Here is a 24,419-nt window from a genome sequence, read left to right as displayed (position 1 = left end):
ACTCAAATGCATTGGCCAGGTAGATGGGAAAAGCCCCGCCAACTTTTGAATTTCATTTCCTGTTTGGCCAGCGTAGCGAGCTGATCAGCACAGGTGACCATGCAGAGCTCATCCACACAGGTGACCATGGAGTCCCAGAATCGCAAAAGAGCTCCAGCATGGACGGAACAGGAGGTACTGCATCTGATCACTTTATGAGGAGGCGAATCCATGCTATCCGAACTCCGTTCCAAAAGACGAAAATGCCGGAATATTTGAAAAAATCTCCAAGGGCATGAAGGACAGAGGTTATAAGCAGTGCCGCGTGAAGCCTACCAAAGAACCAGAGAGGCCCAAGACGTGCCGCTTCTATGATGAGCTGCATGCCATTCTAGGGGGTGCCCCTACAACTACCCCACCCTGTGCTTCCCTCCTGGGGTACCTTGGCAGTTTATCCGCCCCATTTGTGTGACGAATTAATAAAGAATGCATGAATTTGAAACAACAATGACTTTATTGCCTCTGAAAGTGGAGATCAAAGTGGGGAGGGGAGGGCGGTTGGCTTACAGGGAAGTAGAGTGAACCAAGGGGGCCGGTTTTGATCAAGGAGAAACAAAGAGAACTTTCACACTGTAGCCTGGCCAGTCATGAAACTGGTTTTCAAAGCTTCTCTGATGCACAGTGCACCCTGCTGTGCTCTTCTAACCGCCCTGGTGTCTGGCTGCGCGTAATCAGCGGCCAGGCGATTTGCCTCAACCTCCCACCCCGCCATAAACGTCTCCCCCTTACTCTCACAGATATTGTGGAACACACAGAAAGCAGTAATAACGATGGGAATATTGGTTTCACTGAGGTCTAACAGAGTCAGTAAACTGCGCCAGCGAGCTTTTAAACATCCAAAGGCACATTCTACCACCATTATGCACTTGCTCAGCCTATAGTTGAACTGCTCCTTACTACTGTCCAGGCTCCATGAGCCATGGGAGCAAGGGGTAGGCTGGGGTAGGTGCGACTGCGCGGTGCTGCCGACTGGGAGAGCAGCCTGAGGCAGAAGCCTCCAGCTGGCATGATATTCCAGACAGGACTGAATTTCCATTAGACGAAACTTAAAGAGGAGAATGACCTAGAGTCATTCTCATTTTTGTCCAGGCGCCCCCGACCGACCTAAGCAAGGTTGGCCAGGAGCACCCACGAGATGACAATGATGGCTAGCAGTCGTATTGTACCATCTGCCATAGGCAAGGCAAAGGGATGCTGTTGTGTAGCACTACAGTACTACATCTGCCAGCAGCACCCAGGAGACACGTGGTGACAGTGAGCTGAGCGGGCTCCATGCTTGCCGTGGTATGCATGGGTAACCCAGGAAAAAAGGCGAGAAACGATTTTTTGCTGTTGCTTTCACAGAGGGAGGACGGGAGGGGGGGCCTGTTAACATGTACCCAGAACCACCCGCGACAATGTTTTTGCCCCATCAGGCATTGGGAGCTCAACCCAGAATTACAATGGGCGGCGGAGACTGCGGGAACTGTGGGATAGCTACCACAGTGCAACGCTCCAAAAGTCAACGCTAGCCTTGGTACTGTGGACGCATACCTCTGACTTAATGCGCTTAGTGGGGACACACACAATCGACTGTATCAAATCAATTTCTAAAAAATCAACTTCTATTAAATCGACCTAATTTCGTAGTGTAGACATACCCTAAAATTCTCTTTCTCACTGTGCCCAGCAGAGGAAAGGAAAGATGTGCAGGACTGATAAGAAAGCTGAGCTGTTTGCTAAACAAATCCAGTCTGTGCCAAATGATTGCGGCTGTATACTGAATTTTTGACAAGCTGTTTGATCGAAGTAAAAAGTCAATTTGCTGTCTAAGAACTTCCTGCTTTATTAGTTCTCACCAAACGGATTTAAATAAATTTGGGGTTCTAATCACTCAAATATGCACCTCAGATGTTCTACCATGGTCATCACTATAGCCTTTTGTAATTGTTAGGTTGAAATGTTCCCAATTAATACTAAATTAAGGATAAGGGTGCAATAAAACCCAACTTAGTTTTCAGGTTCAAGTCTCTAGATTGGTTACAGAAAATTTATTTAGTAGAGGACCACTAGGTGACACGTTGAGCACCTGGCATTGGTCACTGCCAGAAGACAGGATACTGGGCTAGATGGACCATTGGTCTGACCCACTATGGCTGTTCTTATGAGTGATAAACCCAAACTTTATTCAAAAGAAAAATTAGTTAAACAGTAGTTGATCAGTCCACTGACAACTGTAAGAGGTACTGTCTTATAGTCCTGAAACCTAATGGTACCCTTTTGATATTAATTGGAGCTCTTTCCAATTTTAACAAAACTACTCCTTTTTATAATCTATTAGAATACTAATTAACATTAAACCTTCTCATTACTGTATTCAGATTTCTGCCACTTCCACATTGGTTCTTTACATTACACATTATTTAAATGTATCCTTCCCATCAGATGAATGTAGATAGGATTATTAGAAAACATTCACAATTCTTAAAAACACTCATTTAAAAAAACTTGCTAAAACAGTTATAACCAACATAGCTGCAACATAACCTTCCGTGTTTGCTCATCCTGCCACTTTGAGGTTCATTAAAGGGTTATTTAGCCTGTTGCTATGCATCAGGAAACTCTCCTGAACCTAGGATTTGAGCTTAGTCCTTACTCTCTGATGAAGCCTCCCTTTGAACTTGTGGCCACATCTTTGATTTTGCACCTAGCCATCAAGAAAGCCATCTTCATGGACATCGCCTATGCTCTAAGAGTTATCAAGTTATGGGCTTTAATGACTGGACCCTCCAGCCCCCATACATACTCTCCTGTATTCTTTAAAGACAAAGTATCCTTCTGACCACAGCCCTGGTTCTTACCAAAGGTCATCTTGGATTTTCATGTTAATCAGACTATTCATATTCCAGTCTTTCCACCCTAACCCTCATCAGTGTAAAGAGGATACACTACAGACCTGTTTATGCGCAATTCCGCTTAATGGGCAGTAGTGCCATGCTTCCCAGTGCTACCTATTTAACATGTGAGACTCATTAACACGCGGTACAGGAACTCGGTATGTAGCACTACAGATTTGCTCACTAACTCACTGACATAGAAATCAACAGGAAGTGCGGAGCGGAAACGTGTTGTATGTCTTTACCACTGACGGGGGTGAGGTGGGGGGAGGAGGGGCAGGAAGGATCCTCAAAGTGCTGTTGTGGCAGCGCTTTAACGTTGCTTTCCCCCGCCCCTCTCGTTGGCAGCCCTGCTGGTAGGGTCAAGGCTGCTGACGGGGGAGGCAAAGAGAGCAGCTGTCCCGGGGCTGGTGATTTAAAAGGGCCCAGGGCTCTGGATGCCACTACTGTAGCAGCGGCGTCCGAAGCCCCGGGCCCTTTAAATTGCCATGGGAACCCCAGGTGGTGCGGACCACGTGGCCTGGAAGGACTGGCTGGGGGATGCTGACCCCTAGCCCCGCCCCTTCCAGGGGCCAGAGCTGCCCCCGCCCTGTACCAGTAAGTTTCCTGAGTTACTTTCACCCCTGTGTAGTAGTAGTAGTAGTAGTAGTAATGTTATTAGATTACACATTTGAATTTATATTCTTGTAAAGCGCCGTTAACAGATAGGCCTGCAGTATTTGGGACACTGTGAATGTGTATGTAATCCTAGATAATTATGCGTGTGTGTGTGTGTGTGTGTGTAATATATATCTCGATATCTTAAGATATTTCAGCATGGCCCTCTTAACCCGCGGTCCATTAACATGCGGTTGTGACGGCCTGACTCCCGACATCCATGTGTAAACGGGTCTGTACTGTAATATCCTTCATGGCTGAGATGTTAGGCGGGCCAGGGCCTCCTATTTGGACAGGACTAAACCCTTTTGGGCTTCTCTTCAATTACTTGTTGCTGTTGCCAGAGGTATGGACAGAATTAAAGGTACACCTGTGTCCAAATGGGTTTCTGGTTGTATTCTCTCCTGCTGTGAACATTCTGTGCCCTCCTGAGGTTATTGCACTTTCTACTGGATTTCAGTTCACCTATTGACCTATTAAAGCACATTCTTACTGCAGAAATGTGCAAAGTTACCACATTGGTCTCCATTCACACAGTCTAAAGGGGCACTGTGGTTTGATACATGCATCACAAGCAGATGCTGCATTTGGGTTTGCTGTTCTTCAGTAATTTTAAGGTCCCACTCCAAAGCACTCTGCTGAGGAGTACTGTTTGGGAGTCACTTGCAGTGGAGCACCCATAGGGACGTACTAGGCTGTCCCTTACCTTGTACAGTAATGAGTTTTTCGAGATGTCTCCCTATCGGTGCATCATCTGCTCTTCTTCCCCTCTGCTTTGGAGTCTTGTCTCCGTGGGACTTTGCAGTACAGAAGGAACTGTAGCCGGTGTAGCCCTTTATGCCTTTGGTATGGGGCATGAAGATAGCTAGAGGTGCATGTGTGAACTGAACAGGGACTGCTGCTGAAAATCTTCAGTTGAAGGTGCATGGAGGTGCATATGCACCTGAAATGCATTCATAGGGACAGACATCTCTAAGAATTCCATTTACTGTACAAGGTAAACAACCTCTCCTTCTGCCTGACTTTCCTTATCACAAAGCAAAGAGGAATGCCATCTTGGGGAATCCTCTCCTTCCATTCTTTGTCATGGCTCTGTCCACAAGAAAAGACCACATTTCCTTCCTGAGGGATTTCTCCCTCCTGATAATCCTGAGCGAGGGGAGAGGGAGGCGAGGTGAGGTGAGGTGAAAAGTTGCCAGTTTTGCTCAATTTGTGAAAGAATCTGCAATAAAACTATTATGGATTAAGCAGAGTGGGGCAGCTGCCATCTCATCCATTCAGAGATGAAGATTGTTTAATGTACATAGCAGTATTTGTAATGCAAGTTGTTGCACAGAGCCCCTATCCTTCTCCGTTTCCACTCCTTTAGCCGTAGTGCAGCTTGCCTGAAAAGATTTGGGGCCCAATTCTCCAAGCTAAGGCACAAGATAAAACCAGGACATGTTTTTCAGCAGATATTGCAAGCTATATCCCTTGTCCTCCACGGCTGGTTCCTCTCTGGGGAAGGCCCACAAAGGAGACCAGCTTGAAAACTGGGAAGAAGGGTTTCTTCAGACATGCTTGAAACACTACCTGAAAGAGTGGTAAGGGCAATTGGAAAATCAGCTTGAAAAAGTACAGGATTAAACCCAAGAGAAGAGAGTCTCTTTTCTCCCAGCCTAAAGCAGATTTCACCCTCCCCTTCACTTATTTAAGAAAATCAAGTGGGGAAGAATAGCAAGGCACCTGATAAAGGGAGGAGACTTCCTTAACTTTCTGACTCTCCAATGACTGAGACACAGTGGTGTTGAAAGATCCATTACGCCATCTGGCACTCTTTGCTCACACTTGAGAACAGTCTTTTGTCTAGGGCGAAAAGAAATATTACAATTTTGACTAAGACATGACACTTGAAACCAGGTTCTCTTGTGATTTACAGTCCTGGGAAATGGCCAACTTCGTATTTTCTCTGACTTAAAATATTAAAATTTACAATTTTGCCACCATGGGGATTAAATTAACCTGGGACCCCTCTATTGTTTATAATAAAATGGTGGCATACAGATTCACTTTGTGTATTTACTGATGGGATTTATTTTCCACGTTTCGTGCCAAAAGTAATGTCAGCCATGCCATGCTAACTCACAGCTTTGGAGCATTTTATATTATTCCACTTACAACTTTAAAGACAATTAAACTGTATATAGGTAGTTCCGAAAGAAAAGACACATGTCCTGAAAGGTGTTTTGTGAAGGCAAAGCTCAGTTGGACTCTTCCATCACAGTGATATGTCTGGAGAATATTATGCCCTTATAAGCAGAGTGATGCAGGCATTTTAGAAAAATACAGTTCTCCTCATCAAGACTGCCTTGTGATAACAGAGCATAGGATAAAGCTAGAACACTTTAACCATATTTCCTTCTTTTTCCCCTCAGGTGTTCATATTACACTCTGAGTTGGTCCTATGAAATTGTCATCTTTTCTCTTTAAATAAATCTTTATTTGTGGTAATGTAGAAAGTTTGATTTCTGCAGTAAATGTGTGTGTAGGGGGAAATCTTGGTTACTCGCTTTGGACCTGTTTTAAAGCAATATATGAATGAATAAATAATTCAATCTACATTCACCTACTTAACATTATAAAACTGTGTGATAAGCAAGAGAGCTTAGAGCTTGTGGTCTCCTTTTGATTACTAAATCTATTTAGGAAGAGTTAGCTTCACAATTAGTGCCATTACAGTAGTGACACTTGCAGTAGTACAGTATTTGATTTTACCATGGTATTTTTATACTTGAAATAAAAATACTGCAAATGCCATAATTTCTAATACTATAACTGCTAAATGTTTGTATTTTATGGCAAATAACTTTGTGTTCAGACTGCAAGTTAAAGATCTCACTGTAGGGTTTTTTCCAGTATGAATTTGTAAACACAAAGAATAATGTGCTAAATGTGGCTTTTCTGTTTCATGAACAGTATTAACATACTTGTCACCATTCAAAAAAAATCCCGGAAGTGGGATTTTTCTGCTGAAACTTTGACTTTTTTAGATTTAAAATTGAGACTGAAAAGTTATAATCTAATTCTCTGTTCAGTTTACAGATGACCCAACGCTTGCAATTTGCAACGACAGTGGAGGTTCTGTGTTTGAGCTGTCATTTAAGTAAGAGAATAACTATGTTTTGTGGGAAAGTGACAGTAGAGAGGAGTCTTAATTATGAATCAAAGTTTTTAGAGCTAAAAAAGCCTTTGAACGAATAGAGTATCTTCCAAATGGTGTGAAACTCCTGGATCAGGACCTTAATAAAATAAAATAGCACAAACTTTTATTTCAAATCCTACAACAGAAGTAGCATGGAATCTTTTCTGCCTAGATCATTAAGCAATGTATCTCTTTGACTAAAGACCTCCCCACCCACAGCATAGGGGTGTGTGTGTGGTGTGTGTAAGACCACATTTGGGGATCACAGGGAGAGAGTATTTATCCTAATGTAGCACAGTTCAACAAATTCCTCCCTACCTTGGACAAATACGTTGGATCTAAGATTTGGCCTTACAATTGCAGTAAAATACACATTTTGATTAAAGTTGGATATATTTGGACAGGCGTGATATGGGAACTAGAGCAGACAGGTGACTACAGCTGTGGGGGAAATATCATTCTCTTAGGAACTCCTGGCAGCTGCCCCAAAGTTTGCCCCCCATCTTCTCTCCTCCCTTCCCCCCGCCCCCCCAACCAGCCTGCAGTGCAGCTCTTAATCTTCAGGCCTAGTTCTCCTAACTCTCATTGGCAGTAGCTGCAAGATAGTTCTCAGCAGCTTTCTTCCTTTGTGTATAACTTGTGTAGTAGTGGACCTCACAGCAGCTGTGGGCAGAGACAGGAGTATGGGATTAGGGCCTGACAAGTTACCGTGGCTGGAGTGGTAGCTTCTGGTAACGGGCCAGGAGCTGCTAAAATGCTTTTTAAAGCAGAATCGCAATGACTCAGCTGATAGAGGGCTGCTGGTCCACCCTGGTTCGAAGCCCCCACCAGCTAGCTGCAAGGGGCTGCTCTTCCTGCAAGCAGTAGACAAAGCAAGCGGCTGCCAAACGACGTTAGAAGGGAGCATTATACAACTTTAAATGAGCATGTTCCCTAATTGAGCAGCAACGTAACAACGTTAACCGGGACAACTTTAAGTGAGGAGTTACTGTAATCCTCTAAATTCGACCTAATCTCGTAGTGTAGACCAGCCTGGAGACCATGTTTTGGATTTTTTTTTTTTTTTTTTTTTTTTTTTTTAAGTGTTGAGCAGGCCCATTCTTGGCACTGGCCAGGTATTCATCAAGTTGATTGCTTTCTTTTCAGAAGAGTTATGGGTGTGAGAACATGTGAGTCTCGGTGTCTGTTCAGTGGTTCCAAGGGAGAAGTTTGCTGTATCGAGCCCTTGCATGCAAAGACTGAATTGAGAGATCATCCTATCACCCAGTACTCGCTACTGGCAATGGCTTCCCTAACTAAGGTATTCTGCCTCTCACATACTCTATCTGTGCTAAATTAAAATGAAAGATATTGAAAAATATTCTAAAATACAGACTTACAAAAATAATTTTTAACTTTTTTTTTTTTTTTTTTTTTTTTTTTTGGGCTAAAGATCCTAGTCATTGGCTTGAAACCATCTTTGAAGGTGTGGATGACTTTTCCGTATGGTCGTGTGAGTAAGAACAAATAGCTTCTTTTTGGATTAAAGTTACAGACCACTCTTATGGTGAAGTTCACTCTTAAATCTTTGTGCCATAAACTCCGTATGAAGGAGTTATGGCAGAGGAGACTATGGACTTGATTCATACCAGGACAGGGACTAAGAGGGGAGGCAGTGTTTCTGAGGGCTGCCCTAAATTCTGCCTCAGATGCAATAACTTCTATGGGCGGCTCCTGCAAGCAGGGATAGCGGAGGTATAGGAATTCCTCGGTCATGCCTCCCTGAGGTAGTGGCTCCCATGGCATGGTACATAAAGTTGATTATGACCTGTAGTTGACACCATAAGGGGGAAGAACTCTAATAAGTCTTCTTTAAAATCAGTTTAATGAGACCACAGGCAATGAAATATCTTAATCATAATCCTATGGTTATTACAAGGTGTCACTATAGGGCAGAGATAGTGCCCTAACTGTGCATTTTCATACCTTAACAAGTTTGGATCTCAATCATGTAATTCTTAGTTTTGGAATAAATACAACTTGCCTGTAACATACTTTACCATAAATTACTATGTACTCTCCATCTTAACTTCTTTTTTAACATAAATTTTACTAGTAATTTGTACACAGTGCATGAGAATGCCGTGCTTCTCTGGACAATGTTGCAGAGAAATTACGATCTTTTTGTTGCTAAAAGTTTGCTTTTCCTGACTTTCTAAATGGATTCTCAAGTGCTGCAGCAGTCAGAGACCACTGGTATCAAGAGTTCCATCTGACATGTTCTTGTATCACAGTGAAGTCAGAGTGAGTGTCAGCCTAATTCTGTGTACACAGTATTATAAAGGGTCTGTTCTGTCTCTCTTTAGATGGATCCCTCTAGTGTGCCACTGCTGGCATGGTATTTTGTTGCTGTACAGAACTCTGTGAACCCCATGCTTGCCTTCTGTCGAGGAGATGTTGTTCATTTTCTTTTGGTAAGTCTGAATTGCTTGTTACCTATTGTTTTCTAGATAATCACCTCTAGAACACTGGAACGGAAGTTAATTTATTCTGGATCAATGACTATGTAATCCTATGATGTAAATCACTGCAGTTCGCTTTTGAATTGGGAAAGACGTGGTGTCTTTTTTTTTTTTTTTTTTTTGGCTTGTATAAATGTACCCCAAGTCTAAAATGGCTAGATCAAGTGTTTTTGTAGTTTAATATAACTAAATTGAAAAATGTTCTCTCTGGATACATGCTGAACCTTCTTCCTCAGCTTAACAATTTTTATTGAGTTGTCCTGATTTGGGGGCTCCGTCCAATCTCAATGAAGTTAATAGGAGCTGGATTGGTTCTTAAGGTATGACTACATTGCATTGTAAACCTGGGCTCAGACTCATGTTTGAGCCCAAACCCTCCTACCATCCACACACAAATATTTCTGACTTGAGTCACTAAGCCCTCAGGATCTGAGTTGTAAGCCTGCCAGGGTGGTGGGACTTGGGCCAAGTCCTGTCTTTTCGCTGTGTGGACACAGCTCTAACCTGGGTTCCCAGACTCCTGTCTGGAGAGTCTGCCAGTGCTGTCCCACAATGTCCTGGGCCAGTGTTTATTGGTCCTCTATCACTTAAGTACCCACTGGATACCCAGAAACTGGAAGCACCCATTTGTTCCAGTGCTGACTGCTGAACTTGGAACACAGTTAAACAGTTCCTGTGTTAGTTCTGGCCAGCAGCAAGAAGTAGTTCAGCTCTAAGCCTACACCAAGTGTGCTGCTAGCTGACCATGGGAATGCAGACAGATTCTGGTTAATCTCTAGTGCAAGGAAAACAAGACATTCAACATCATCAAGAGTACCAGAAATGATCATGTCTTACCAGGAAATTGCAGAGAAGCTTGCGACGTTGATGGTCCACCAGACAGCGATCAGTGCAGTGTGTGAATCAAGCAACTGAAGACTAATTACCGCCAAGTCAGGGATGACAGCCACATCTCTGGAAACTCCCTGTCTACCTGCCTCTTTGAGGAATTCAGCCAGGTGCTGGGAACTGTGCCAAGCACTGAGCACCCAGTGGTACATTATACTCTAAGTGGAGATGGCACCTTTATGATCCCTGATCCACAGGTGCCACCAGATCAAGCTCAGGAAGTGACTTTTTTGCACACGCCTGTCCCCGAGGAGCTTTTGCAGCTGGAGCAGCTACACCATGTCCTGAGTCCATACTCTGAGGAAATGTTTGAGGATGCCCTGAGGGAGCAGCAGGCAGTGGAACCAGAAGCAGAAGTGGCACTGGAACTTGGTAAGTTTCTGCCTCCAGGTTTGTTAGTATATGGATGGGATGGATTTCTGGCTTATGACCCAGTGAAATCAGTATTACAAGCCAGGTGTTGCAGCATGTATCCGCTAATGAGACAATGCACACCAATGCCATGGCCTAACCCACAGTCACCTCCACAACATGGAATTCAGAATGGATACTGGGAAGTGAAAACAAAAGTTAAACAAGTAGTTATGAAATTTTTACTAGATACTCGTAGGTTACAAAGTTGTGTTGGGGCATTAAAATTAAGGGCCTTATATTGCCTTCCCTGAAAGTATGCCCCACTGTACAACTTGGCCACACCAGACTATCCTGAACTGCCAGTTCAGGTAGGGGTGTGGGTGTGTGTATGTGTGTGTGGGTGTGTGGGGTCAGTCCGTGGGTACCATATTAAACATCTAAAATGCAGAAGGGGATAATATTTAGGTGATGGATGCCCTATTATGAGTCCAGGATATTCCTGGGATAGGTATTTAATTTTTGGATGCTGTGTCATGAGTCCAAATTGTCCAGGGTGTGTTTGTAGTCCATGGCGGGCTGCAGTATTGTAAGCCCAAGCTGCACTGAGTTCACTGCATGTATTGCAGCCTCCCTGAAAGCTCCCTGCATTCATCTGGCCACTAGAACACTGTCCTGTTAATCCCTCCATGAATTTTCACCAAATCCTGTTTGCTGCTGATTGCTAGCTCTTCCTGGAGCAGGAATTATAGATGAATACAGTAACTCCTCACTTAAAGTCATCCCGGTTAACGTTGTTTCGTTGCTGATCAATTAGAGAACATGCTTATTTAAAGTTGCCCGGTTCTTCCTTATAACGTCATTTGGCAGTCGCCTGGTTTGTCCACTGCTTGCAGGAAGAGTAGCCCGTTGGAGCTAGCTGGTGGGGGCTTGGAACCAGGGTGGACCAGCAGCCCCCTATCAGCTCTCCGTTCCCCTAAGTTCCCTGTGCGGCAGCCACCCAACAGGCTATCAATTGCTGGCAGTTCAGCTGTCCCTCCCCCCTCTACCTTAGAGCTGCTCCCCGGAGTCTCCTGCTTGCTGTGCAGGTTGTGGGGGGAAGAAGGGGGCTGTCAGGGTGACCCCTTCCCCCCTGATCCTGCACCCCACTTACCCCATCTTCCATAGAGAAGACACCATGATAGGGCTCAAGAGGGAGGTTCCTGGCAGCAGCTGCCATCTCAGCTTGCTGATCTACTTCAAAAGGCAGTGTACTTAGAGTGGGGTCAGAGTACTTAAAGGAGCAATGTGCATCTCTCTCTCTCTCTCTCTCTCTCACACATTCGGTGTGTGTCTCGGTCTGCCATGCTGTCTTGCCTCCCTCCGTTCGTGCTGCCTTGTAGAGTGTGAGGCTACATTAACAACGAGTTAACCCTTGAGGGCTCAGCCAATTGCTAGTTCATCATTTAGCAGTAAGGCATTCCCTGGGAAATATCCCACCCTCTTACCCCACCACCTCAACCAAGCTTCACAATCATCATCGCTGTGTACCAGAATTAAATTGTTTGTTTAAAACTGTGTGTGTGTGTGTGTGTATATGTATATATATGTATATATATAATGTCTTTTTTTGTCTGGTGAAAAAAATTTCCCTGGAACCTACTCCCTCCCTCCTCTTCTCTCCCCCCCCCCCCCCCCATTTACATTAATTCTTATGGGGAAATTGGATTCACTAACATCGTTTTGCTTAGTCGCATTTTTCAGGAACATAACTACAACGTTAAGCGAGGAGTTACTGTAGTCACATTTCAGAGCAGGGCATACTTCTTAGGGTCTCCTCTGTAGGCCAGTAGCCCCCTCCATTTATAGATTTGTATATGATACACATGAAAAGCTTTTTAGCAGACACGTCTGGCTTGCCCCTGGTAGCCTGGAACAAAAGATCCCTTTGCTATGTCTTCCAGAAAGTGGACTGCCTGAACAGATTCTAAAGCCATACGTAGCAAACCACAGCAAGTGTCCCTCTGCCTGCAACCATAAGGGGCCAGTGGTATGGAAATTTTATAAATTGATTTTGTAAATCGGACTTTACAATAGTGGCTGGCTTTCTGCTCTGCACAGCTCTCAAATATTTGAAGGGCATCTGAGAACATTTTTTCCCCCCAGAATGTAACAAAACTAATGATTCAGACAATCTCAAATTATATTTTTTAGATTCCACAACCACTTTTGCTATAGAGAAAGTAAAATTTTTTTGGACATGCTTAGATAATTTATTCTTTAATTTTGTCTTGGCAGGCCCTTCCGCCTCTGCAGGGCATCCACAGTCAATCAGGCATCTTGCATCGTGTACACTCATACAGCATCAAGGAGGAGGCTGATAATTAATGGCAACTCTGGAACCAATGGGAGAAGGAGGCAGGCCAGGTTGAAGGACAGAGAGGCTGCAAAGCATGAGGAAAGATTGGCAGCATAGTTCCTGGACCATGAGCTGTGCTTGAGGGCAGCAGTCAGAGCTGTTTGAGGAGGAGCTTGTGCTCAAGACAGTAGGAGTGCAGGCTCCAGTTCCACCTGCACCTCCCACTCCAGCTCCTTGCCCTGAGTCCTCACCATACTATGTTCTGCAGCCCACTTTGGACAGTTCTGTAGTTGGGTGGTCCTTGTTGCAAGGAATGAACACTTGCTGGAATGGGCAAATGTTTCCCGTTCATTCCTCCACTCCAGTGCAGCAATGGCAAGTGTGTGCAAAACACATCAACAGGGTCAGAGAGAACAAATTCTGCCTTTGTTGGTGGCTGGCCTGGCTGTCATGTTTTATTAAATGCATGTGTAAAAACAGTGTCTTGTTTACTCACAGGTATGGTGTCATGAGGACTGTTTATTACCTTAACTAAAATTCAGGGGTTCTCAAACTGGGGGTTGGGACCCCTCACGGGGTTGTGAGGTTATTACATGGGGGGGTCACGAGCTGTCAATCTCCACCCCAACCCCGCTTTGCCACCAGCATTTATAATGGTGTTAAATCTATAAAAAGCGCTTTTAATTTATAGTGTGTGTGTGTGTGTGGGGGGGTCACACTCAGAGGCTTGCTATGTGAAAGGGGTCGTCAGTTTAAAAAAAAAAAAAAAAAGTTTGAGAACCACTGCTAAAACTGAACTACATAAATAGCAATCCATAAGCGGTGGGTTGAAGCATATGCCCATTTTACAAAATAAAGATAGAATATATTATGTTTTATAAGCTTTTATCATACCCATGAGCTTAAATTCTTCATAAAAACCATCACCACTGGTAGAAAGTGTGAAGGGGGACCCTGCCAGTCCCTCGGGTAGTATTCAATCAGGGTATGCTTATATCAATAATATGAACATTCATACATCTGTTGGGGCCATGCAAAACATAATATGGGCACACAAGCATCCCTGATTTCCATTGCACATGTGGAGCTTGCTCCAATTATGACAGGTGCTCTTTCTGGCTGTGTACCAGATCAATAATACAGTAGTGCCATGAGTCCACTTCTGACAAAATGGTTCACCTTTTTCCTCAGAGACATTGTGCAGAGCACAGCAGGCCACGGTAATGTGAATGGTTTTAGTAACATTGGCATCCAAACGGTTCTATGAACAATGCCAACTGGATTTCAGTATGCCAAACATTCTGCAGCTGCTAAGAGTGTAATTAAATCTGCTTTTGCTAGGACCTCTGCTATCAGGGTATGGTTTCATAAGCCATAGCAAAAAAATGGTATATGGGGTCCCCTAGAACAACAGTGGGGACAGTGGCTCCATTTATAACCATGTCATTTGGTTGGATTAGTATCACCACTTGTCCATGAAGGTAATGTCTTGGTCTGCAGGAAACACTGGCATGATGCACTTTACCAATACAGAGTAGCAGCCGTGTTAGTCTGTATCTGCAAAAAGAACAGGAGTCCTTGTGGCACTTTAGAGACTAACAAATTTATTTGAGCATAAGCTTTCGTGGGCTACAGCCCACTTCTTCGGACTAAATTTGTTGGTCTCTAAGGTGCCACAAGTATTCCTGTTCCTTTTACCAGTACAATCCATGCTATTGTCTGAATCTGCCTCTGTGGTCAACCAGCAACTGCAGGATGATGGAGTAGTACTGTTTGCAGTTCATGCATTCATGTGCTCCTTGAGGAGTGCAAACTATGGGCACATGAGTCCCATTAATGACTTGGGATCAGTTTGAAAAGCCCATTCTCTCAAAACTGGCAGTTATTTCAGAAAGATTGTGATGCACCTAAACAAACCTCTTCCCCCACAGTTGACTTGCCAACACCAAACTGGTTAGCCATAGACCTGTAGCATTCGGGGTAACCAGCTTCCTGATGACTATTGCAACCCACTTCTGTTCTGAAGTGGCTTCTCTTCTGTGTTTGTCCTGAAGCTGGAAGGTCTAGCAAGTTGATCACAAACCACCAGGAATGCCTGCTTCTCCATGTGAAAGTTCTGGTTTTCCCAGGTCCGCATGATGAGATCCCACCAGTCAGTGCTTGTGGCCCTGCTGTGTAGAAGCACCTGTCTATATGAGGAATCTGGAGCTATAGCAAGAGTTATGAACATTGTCAGCAGGTTAGAGTCTGCCATGTCTGTCTCCTCCTTTTGAGAGGTGCTTTCGATAGGTCAAAAAACGCTGCCGAAATGTCCACCAGTGTCTCAGGAACATTTTGCCTATTTCCTGAAATAGGAGTGAAAGCACAAGCTGGATAAGCTCTTCCAATGGCAGTTCATCCATGTTGCTGACTCCGGTTGCTGGGAGTATGAATATGGCTTAGCTGCATGTGTAGGCAAGTTGAGAATTTCCAGTCAAGTTGTTGCAGGATGTTGCTTTATCAGTCAGCCCACAAAGGAAAGTTGGATTGCCATGGCCAAATTTTGGCCAGAGCCCAGATTTGGATATTTCCTGTTAATATATTTTAATTACTTTTCAACAAAATTCCTTAAAAATACAAAGGACCTAAACTAACACTTGGTGAAGTGAGACCCTGAAAAATCAGTGACTTCAAGTGAGAAAAGGAATTTGTGCCCCATTTTAAGGCCATTTTAGAAAGCCACCTCTGTGATGATGCTGTTAACACACGTAGCTAGAACACTGATACTGGAGAAAACTTGCAGACCCTGGAACCGGGCTTCCTTCCTCAGTGGAAGAAAACTTCTTTTCTCAAGGCATGTTTCGGGTTCCAGAAAGCACTAAGTTTGAGTGTTTGTCTTGTCTAATTCCATCAGGTGAAGAGAGATGACTCCGGTGCAATACATGTTACTAAGCAAAAGCAACTTCATCTGCACTATGACCTCATCAATTTTACTGTAAGTATTGAGTCAGTAATGTTTTTCTTTCTGCTCAGATGGAGATAATAGCCTGCTGTGTTTTTAAATGCATGTCAACATCCCTCAGCTTCAGGGTGCTGTAATTTCACTCTACAAACTTATTCTAACAAACATAGCTCTCTTTTTCGTGCATACAAATTGGCTATTTGGACTTGGAATTTATGAACTGAAATTAATTTATTTTCTGTAGCTTTTTCATAGAATCCCATGTTTTAAAAATGGTTAAATAGTGGCTATGTGGTGAAGAAAATAGGCTGTCCAAATCTGTAAAGTGTGCAAACTAAAGAACTCATGTCCCTGGTGAATAAAGTGTATGAATGAAGCCCTTTTAAGCATGGGGCCAAATTTTACTGACCAGATTCTAAATCCTTATAAACAGATACTAAGTAATGGCTCCGAAGAAGCCAGGAAGCTCTAGCATATTGGTTTCTGTTATACATATATTTTGCTAACGTACCATCTTCCTGTTTGATGTTTTTAACACAAAAATGTACATACAAACCCTAAAAACACTTTTTAAAGAGCACTAAGGATATAACAATGAAATACAGAAATGCCACAGTGAACCAGTTATGTATGTTGGCAGTTTTAAATCTCCAGTCTAGCAAATGAAGTTTCTTGAAAAACAGATGCACTCTGAAAACAAACAGAAAAGCCTTTTCAGTTTGGGAGTATGGCCTAATGGATAAATTTTAATAGGAATTGGATGAAGGACTCAAATTCAATTCCCAGCTTTGAAGGGGTTTACTATGTTCCTTTTACTAATGTTAAGACTTTTTGCCCCTTATCTTACTCAGGGGATTGAGAATAACTTTGTATTCTTCTTCGAGTGATTGCTCATATCAATTCCAATTAGGTGTGTGCATGCCGTGTGCACAGTCGATAGAAAGTTTTTTTTTCTTTTTCCCCCTAGCAGCACTTGTCGGGTCGGCTGTGGAGCTCCCTGGAGTGGCTGGAGTGGCGCCTCCATGGCGCTCAATATACGACCCTGCCGACCCGGCGCCTCCGCAGTTCCTTCTTACCCCCAGTGATGGTCGTTGGAACTGTGGTGACTTGCTTAGCAAGCTCTCCCTGTTTTCCCTAGCTTTTCAGTTTAGTATAGTTTTAGAATTCTCTAGCCTAGTTGAGTTTAGTTTAAGTAGTTTACTGTAGTTACAACAGAGAGCTGTTGGGAGTGGGCGTTTCCCCTCCATCCCGACTGCGTTCTCCCCTTGGGGACTTGGGGTATGCCTAAGCCCCAGGGATTCAAACCCTGCAAGTCCTGCGACAAGTCCATGCCAACAGACGACCCCCATGACGCTTGTTTAAAATGTCTGGGGGAAGCACACCAGGCTGACAAGTGCAGGATTTGTAAACGGTTTCACCTCAGAACAAAAAAGGAGCAGGACTTTTGCCTCAAGCACCTCCTTATGTAGGCAGCACTCAGACCGCAACCCGCACTGGTGCGGCAAGACCCAGCACCGAGCTTATCGGTGCGCAATGCCCCGGCGGCAGCGGCAGAAGTGGCACCATGGAAGGATTCTGGAAGAGACCCGTGCACCACTGCTCCCCAGTACCAAAACCAGTCGGAATGGCCTAGCACCGGTCCCATTCCCCAGTGCAGAAGCGGCACCGGAAGCAGGGGAGGAATGGATCTCCGACTCCGGGACCCACCCCTTTGGAGCTGGCAAATGGGGCGCGTCCCAGGGAGGAGCACCCAGTGCCAAAAACTTTGGAGCCCGGCACCATCGACTTCGGCCCCGCAAGGGGGCAAGTCCAGTGACATTGGACTCCCTGAGGCAGGTGATTGAGGAGGTGGAACTGCCGTCCACTCCAGACACCTTTTGAGGCTGCGAGGGACTTGATCGCCATGACAGCGCCATGGTCCCCCGTCTGAGCCAAGCCTCTGGTGCCACAATGTGTGGCAACGTCTCGAGGCAAACCCGCGATTCTTCGTCCTTCAGCACCGCCAGCAGAGGCAAGATACCGCTCGGGATCCCCACCACACATCCTGTTCCGCTCCTGGCACCGGTCGTCTTGACACCGGTCCGCGTCCCCGCACAGATCCCAGTCGTAGCACCACTCCTCAGCCCAGCTGCGCTTGGCACCACCATCCTGGTCCCCGTCTTCAGACTCAGAGGAGGGGTCTAGATACTCTGAGCAGGGCCTGCACAGGTCAGCCTGTGGAAGGCCTGATGTGGGTGCGGGGCCATGGCCTGCGTAGTGGCCATTTTGGACCCTGTGGGTGTACCACCAAGCCCAGGGCACCCAATCCAAGGGTTCCTGTTCGGCGGTGTCCAAACCAAGGGTGCCGGAGGCATCGGCGAGTCGCCCCACCCCTAGGGGTGCTGAGGAGGTACTGGCCGCACTACCGCCCCTGGAACCGATCCCCGTCCCCAAGCTAGATCCAGGGGTGGTTGGCCCTGAAATAGGCAGGGCAGGAGGCCCCTGGGGACCAAGAGTGTCAGGAGGACCCTGTTCCCCCATTAGCCTCCTCGGCGTCCCTGGACGAGGTGATTGCGAGCACTTCTGCCTTGGGGCTGCCACCCCATAGACAGCCGTGCCCATCAGGACCTCCTACACAGGATGGCACGGATTTATGTGTCTGCAGGCCAAGGAGGTGGTGGAGTCAGAGGACCCTATGTTCGACATCTTGGCCATGGAAGGCCCATCGATGGTGGCTCTACCCCTTATCAAAACTATCTAGGCCAACACAAAGACCATTTGGCAGACCCCAGTCTCCATCCCTCCCACTGTGAAGGGTGTGGAGAGAAAGTATTTCGTCCCCCTCTAAGGAGTACAAATACCTCTTCACACACCCACAGCCCTGTTCATTGGCACAGTAAACGAGAAGAGTGCTGGGCTTGCTGTAGCTGCCTCTCCAAGTCAAAGGGCACCAAGCCCCTTGATTTGTTCGGGTGCAATGTGTACTCCATGGGGGGCTTGCATTTCAGGATTGCCAACCAGCAGGCAATCCTGAGTAGATACAGCTTCAACTCCTGAAACTTGATGCTGAAATTTAAGGAGCTGGTGCCAGCAGAGTCCAGGGAGGAGTTTGAAGCTATCGTTGAGGAGGGCAAGGCAATGGCATGGATCTCTTTACAGGCATCACTGGACTCTGCAGACTTGGCGGCACGTACCTTGTCCTCTGGAATCTCCATGAGGCGTAGCTCATGGCTGCAGTCCTTGTGGCTTCCGCCCGAGGTTCAACAGATCATGCAGGACCTGCCTTTTGATGGGGCAGGCCTGTATGTGGAGCAGATGGACTCCAGGTCGCATAGCCTAACAGACTCCCAGGCTACTATGAAATCCTTGGGTATGCACACCCCAGCAACCCAACATAAACATTTTAAGCCGCAGCAACGCTCTTATTCTTCTCAGCCAACGGAGGACTTCTATAGGAGAAGGGGCAGGAATGGCAGACGCAAGCCATCCCACTCCCTGCCTAGGCAGGGCCAGGGCCTGACCAAACCATCGTTGGGCTCCAAGCAGGCCTTTTGAAGGTGCGCCCGAGGATGGTGCACCAGCCACGATTCCGTATCCTTCCCCTTCTTTCGTGAGTTGTCTGTCCCACTTCTACTATGCTTGGTCCCAAATAACTTCGGACCACTGGGTCCTTGATGGAGGAAATGGGATATTCTCTTCAGTTTTGTTCCTGCCCTCCCTCCCACCCTCCCTTTCCCGTCCCTCTTCAGGGACCCTTCTCACGAGCAACTCCTTATCCAGGATTTGCAGGCGCTCCTCACTATAGGAGCAGTGGAGGAGGTTCCTCAGGGGCAAGGGATTCTATTCCCGACACTTCCTAATCCCCAAGGCCAAGGGGGTCTCATACCCATTCTAGACCTGCGAGGACTCAACAAGTTCATGGCAAAGTTCAAGTTCTTCTTCGAGTGCTTGCTCATATCCATTCCATTGGGTGTGTGCGCGCCGCGTGCACGATCGTCGGAAGATTTTCTACCCTAGCAACACCGGCGGGTCGGCTGTGGAGCCCCCTAGAGTGGCGCCTTCATGGCGCTGAATATATACCCCAGCCGACCCGGCGCCCCCTCAGTTCCTTCTTACCGCCCCTGACGGTCGTTGGAACTGTGGAGCGCGGCATAGCTGATCTCCACTCTCCCTAGCTTCATTTGTTATAGCAGTTAGATAGTTTTAGTGTTTATAGTTAAATAGTTAATAGTTAAATAGTTAATAGTTGTAAAGTTGTTATATTAGTTCAGGGGATTAAGGGGGTCTCTCCCCCTTTTTCTCCCCCGGCACCGGGACCGGGCTCATGCCCAACGCTCCCGGCTTCAAGCAGTGCGCCTCCTGCGCAAAGCCTATGCCCACGAGTGACCCGCACGACTCCTGTCTGAAGTGCCTGGGAGAGTCCCATCAAACAGACAAGTGTAAGATCTGTAAGGCCTTCAGACCTAGGACCAAGAAGGAGCGGGACTTTCGGCTCCGGCAACTCTTAATGGAGGCGGCACTGAGTCCATCCACTACTCAGGCCCCGGCACCTAGCGCCTCGGTGCGCAGTGCCCCGGCGGCGCCGGTAGCGACGACCACGCGAGCGGCGTCGGACAAGCCTCCCCGGCACCGGACCTCGTCGGCACCGCAGGTACAGCAAGTGCCTCGGCGCCGTTCGTTATCCCCAGGGCATAAAAAAGCCCATAAAACGGGGACCACCGTGCCGAAGACGCCGGCTCCCCCAGTGCCGGGGGTAGAGCCGCGTCCGCCGGTGGAGCACCGGAAACAGGTGCCTCCAGCACCGTCGACTCCGGCGCCGAAGCCGTTGAGTCCGGTGCGGACAACGTCTCCACCGAGACCGGCGGTGATTCAGTGCCTCCCGTCGACTCCTGAGGCCTTCGAGGCGGCGAGAGACTTGATAGCTCTCACGGAGCCGGCACCGCCCCAACCACCGGCACCGACGGCACCGACGGCACCGTTGACCCGCCCGATCCAGTCGAGGGGGAAACCTGCCTTGTTGCGCCCTCCATCGCAAGGGCTGGAACCTCGGCACCGATCCAGGTCCCGAAGCAGGTCCCCACGCCGCTCGCAGTCCCGGCGCCGAATATCACCTCGGCACCGGTCGTACTCGCGGCCAAGATCATCTTCGCGGCACCGCTCGACGTCTCGGCACCGGTATGATCGTCGGCACCGATCAACGTCGAGACGCAGTTCTCGGCACCGCTACGGTCGACGTTCGACGTCGAGAGGCCGCTCCCGGCACCGGGCATACTCCAGGTCCTCGTCGAGGTCCAGATCCGACTCCCGGCACCGACGAGGTCATCGGCACCGGTCACGGTCCCGGCACCGGTCGCCGGCACCGCGTGGAGATAGAAGATCTCCGGACCGGCACCGTGCGGCACCGCAGCCCACGGGATTGGTCCCGACTCTCTCGGCACCGCCATGGCCATCGAGATCGGTGTCTCGCTCATCAGAGGACCTGTCGAGATCGGCATACCCTCCTCAGGGGCAAGCCGAGGAACAGGACTTGGGCCATTGGCAGGGGATGCCGGAGGACCATTCCCATGGCCCATCTCACTGGTCGTTTTGGACCCCGTGGGCGTACCACCAGGAGCAAGGGGCTCCAATTCCCTCGACCTCTCGCTCGGGTCACTCCGTGAGAAGGGCCCCGGAGTCCACCATCTCTCGGCCTCCGCCAGGGGACACGGAGGCTTCCGTGTCCGTCGCACCTGACGCCCTGGACCCAGACGCGGGTGATGCTCCAGCCCGGGAACAGGGAGACCAGGACCGACCCTTGGATCCGGTTCCACCGGAGGCATCTTCCTCTTCTTCGCCAGACGAGGCAGTGGCGGGCACATCCTGCACAGGCCCTCCTCCGATAGATCTTCGGGCTCACCAGGATCTTCTGCGCAGGATGGCCCGTAATATGGACCTGCAAGCGGAGGAGGTAGTGGAGGTACACGACCCGATCGTGAACATCCTTGGAGCGGATGCCCCATCGAGGGTAGCGTTACCCCTGATCCGCACGATACAATCAAATGCGGATACGATATGGCAAACCCCTGCCTCTATTCCACCCACAGCGAGAGGGGTGGAAAGAAAATACTTTGTCCCGTCAAAGGACTACGGGTACTTGTACACCCACCCACAACCGTGTTCACTGGTGGTGGCATCGGTGAACGCACGGGAGCGCCACGGACAGCAGGCGGCAGCGCCTAAATCAAAAGAGGCCAAGCGCCTTGATTTGTTTGGCCGTAAGATTTACTCAGCCGGTGGGCTGCAACTCAGAGCGGCAAATCAACAGGCGCTCCTGAGCCGTTACAATTTTAACTCCTGGAACTCTATGGGGAAGTTCAAGGAGTTGATTCCCCAAGAGTCCAGGGAAGAGTTTGGAGCCATGGTAGAGGAGGGTAAGAAGGTGGCTCGGACCTCCTTGCAGGCCTCCTTGGACATAGCAGACTCGGCTGCGAGGACCATGGCTTCGGGTATCGCTATGCGGAGGATCTCCTGGCTTCAAGTTTCGGGTTTGCCTCCGGAGCTGCAGCAAACCCTACAAGATCTGCCCTTTGAGGGACATGGTTTGTTCTCAGACAAGACGGACTCTCGCCTGCAGAGCCTCAAGGACTCGAGAACAATCATGCGCTCCCTGGGGATGCATGTTGTGGGCCCTCAGCGCAGACCATTTAGGCCCCAGCCTCAGCGCTTCTACCCCCCCCCCGCCTCGTCAGAGACAAGACTCGGCCCGGAGGCGAGGGCGAGGTGGTAGGAGAAGGTGGACCGGCCCTCAACCCGGCCAGAACCAGGGGCCACCTAGACCACCTTCAGGCCCCAGACAAAACTTTTGAAGGTGCGGTCGAGGACGGCGCACCAGTCATCCCCCAGGATCCAGCCCCCTCCTTTCGGGATCGTCTCTCCCACTTCCACCGTGCTTGGTCCATTATAACTTCGGACCGTTGGGTCCTCCGCACGGTGGAAAGGGGATACACTATCCAGTTTTCTTCTATCCCTCCCTCCCACCCCCCTTCCCTCTTCAGGGACCCTTCTCACGAGCAACTTCTTATACAGGAGGTTTCTACGCTCCTGGCCATGGGGGCCATAGAGGAGGTTCCGATAGAGTTAAGGGGCAGGGGATTTTATTCCCGTTACTTCCTGATCCCCAAGTCCAAAGGAGGTCTGCGGCCCATCTTGGACTTGCGCGGACTCAACAAATTCGTAGTAAAGTTGAAGTTCCGCATGGTCTCTTTGGGGGCCATTATCCCTTCCCTCGATCCTGGAGACTGGTTCGCCGCCCTCGACATGAAAGACGCTTACTTTCATATCGCAATTTACCCGCCTCACAGACGCTTCCTGCGATTCGTGGTAAACACGGTGCACTACCAATTTGCAGTCCTTCCCTTCGGCCTATCCTCGGCCCCAAGAGTGTTCACGAAATGTATGGCTGTCGTGGCAGCGTACCTTCGTCGGCAAGGGATACAGGTGTTCCCGTACCTAGACGACTGGCTGGTGCGCGGTCGCACCAAGGAGCAAGTTCAAGCTCACGTCCACAGAATAGTGCACACATTCCACGAGTTGGGCATCCTACTCAACAAGGACAAATCCACTCTAGAACCTACCCAGAGAATAGAATTCATCGGCGCAGTTCTAGACTCCAGACGTGCACAAGCCATCCTGCCAGACAACCGCTTTGGCACCATCACGAACCTCATTCAAGGGCTCAAGGCCTTCCCAACTACCACGGTGAGGTCGTGCCTTACCCTGCTGGGTCACATGGCTTCCTGCACGTACGTAACCAGGCATGCCAGACTTCGGCTTCGCCCACTTCAAACCTGGGTGTCATCAATATACCGTCCACATCGGGACAGCCTGAACATGGTAGTCACGGTCCCGAACTCGGTCCTGACCTCCCTCACCTGGTGGCTAGATCACAATGTGGTCTGCGAGGGGATGCCATTTCACGCCCCACAACCCTCTCTGCACCTGGTCACAGACGCGTCATCTCTGGGTTGGGGCGCCCATCTCAACGAACACCATACCCAGGGCCTGTGGACTACACCCCAGCTAGCCCTGCATATCAATGTTCGGGAACTGATGGCGGTACGCCTGGCGTGCCAGGCATTCCTCAATCTCCTACGTGGCCGCTGTGTGCTGGTTCTCATCGACAACACCACGGCCATGTTTTACATCAACAAGCAAGGAGGAGCACGTTCGTCAATTCTATGCCAAGAGGCCATTCGCCTGTGGGACTTCTGCATCGCCCACTCGATCCATCTCACGGCATCGTTCCTCCCTGGAGTCCAGAACACTCTAGCGGACCGACTCAGCAGGTCCTTCCAAACGCACGAGTGGTCTATCCGTCCGGACATCATACATTCCATCTTCCAGAGGTGGGGGTTTCCCCAGATAGACCTGTTTGCATCCCGAGACAACAGGAAGTGCCACATGTTCTGCTCCCTACAAGGTCGAGCTCCGGGCTCCCTCTCGGATGCGTTTCTCCTTCCCTGGAAAGATCACCTGTTTTATGCCTTCCCTCCGTTTCCTCTGGTCCACAAGGTACTGCTCAAATTACGCAGAGACCAGGCACAGGTAATTCTGATCGCTCCAGCGTGGCCGAGACAACATTGGTACACCACACTGTTGGAGCTCTCGGTTCAGACACCGATCACACTTC

General features: G+C 48.2%; 1 protein-coding gene across 1 annotated transcript in view; it reads left to right on the top strand.

Annotated features, from left to right (window-relative positions):
* VPS8 (VPS8 subunit of CORVET complex) overlaps positions 1-24,419 on the top strand; it is a 264,970-nt gene that overhangs the window by 36,624 nt on the left and 203,927 nt on the right. Inside the window, exons 10-14 of the mRNA XM_034781874.1 lie at positions 6,647-6,714; positions 7,900-8,053; positions 8,186-8,245; positions 9,099-9,206; positions 15,725-15,805. Of these exons, the coding sequence (XP_034637765.1) occupies positions 6,647-6,714; positions 7,900-8,053; positions 8,186-8,245; positions 9,099-9,206; positions 15,725-15,805 (471 nt within the window). The remainder of the gene's footprint in view (positions 1-6,646; positions 6,715-7,899; positions 8,054-8,185; positions 8,246-9,098; positions 9,207-15,724; positions 15,806-24,419) is intronic.

Source organism: Trachemys scripta, chromosome 9 (assembly GCF_013100865.1).
Source record: "Trachemys scripta elegans isolate TJP31775 chromosome 9, CAS_Tse_1.0, whole genome shotgun sequence".
Classification (NCBI taxonomy): domain Eukaryota; kingdom Metazoa; phylum Chordata; order Testudines; family Emydidae; genus Trachemys; species Trachemys scripta.
The sequence above is the reverse complement of the archived record's forward strand: the minus strand, read 5'-3'. Positions and strand labels throughout refer to the sequence as shown.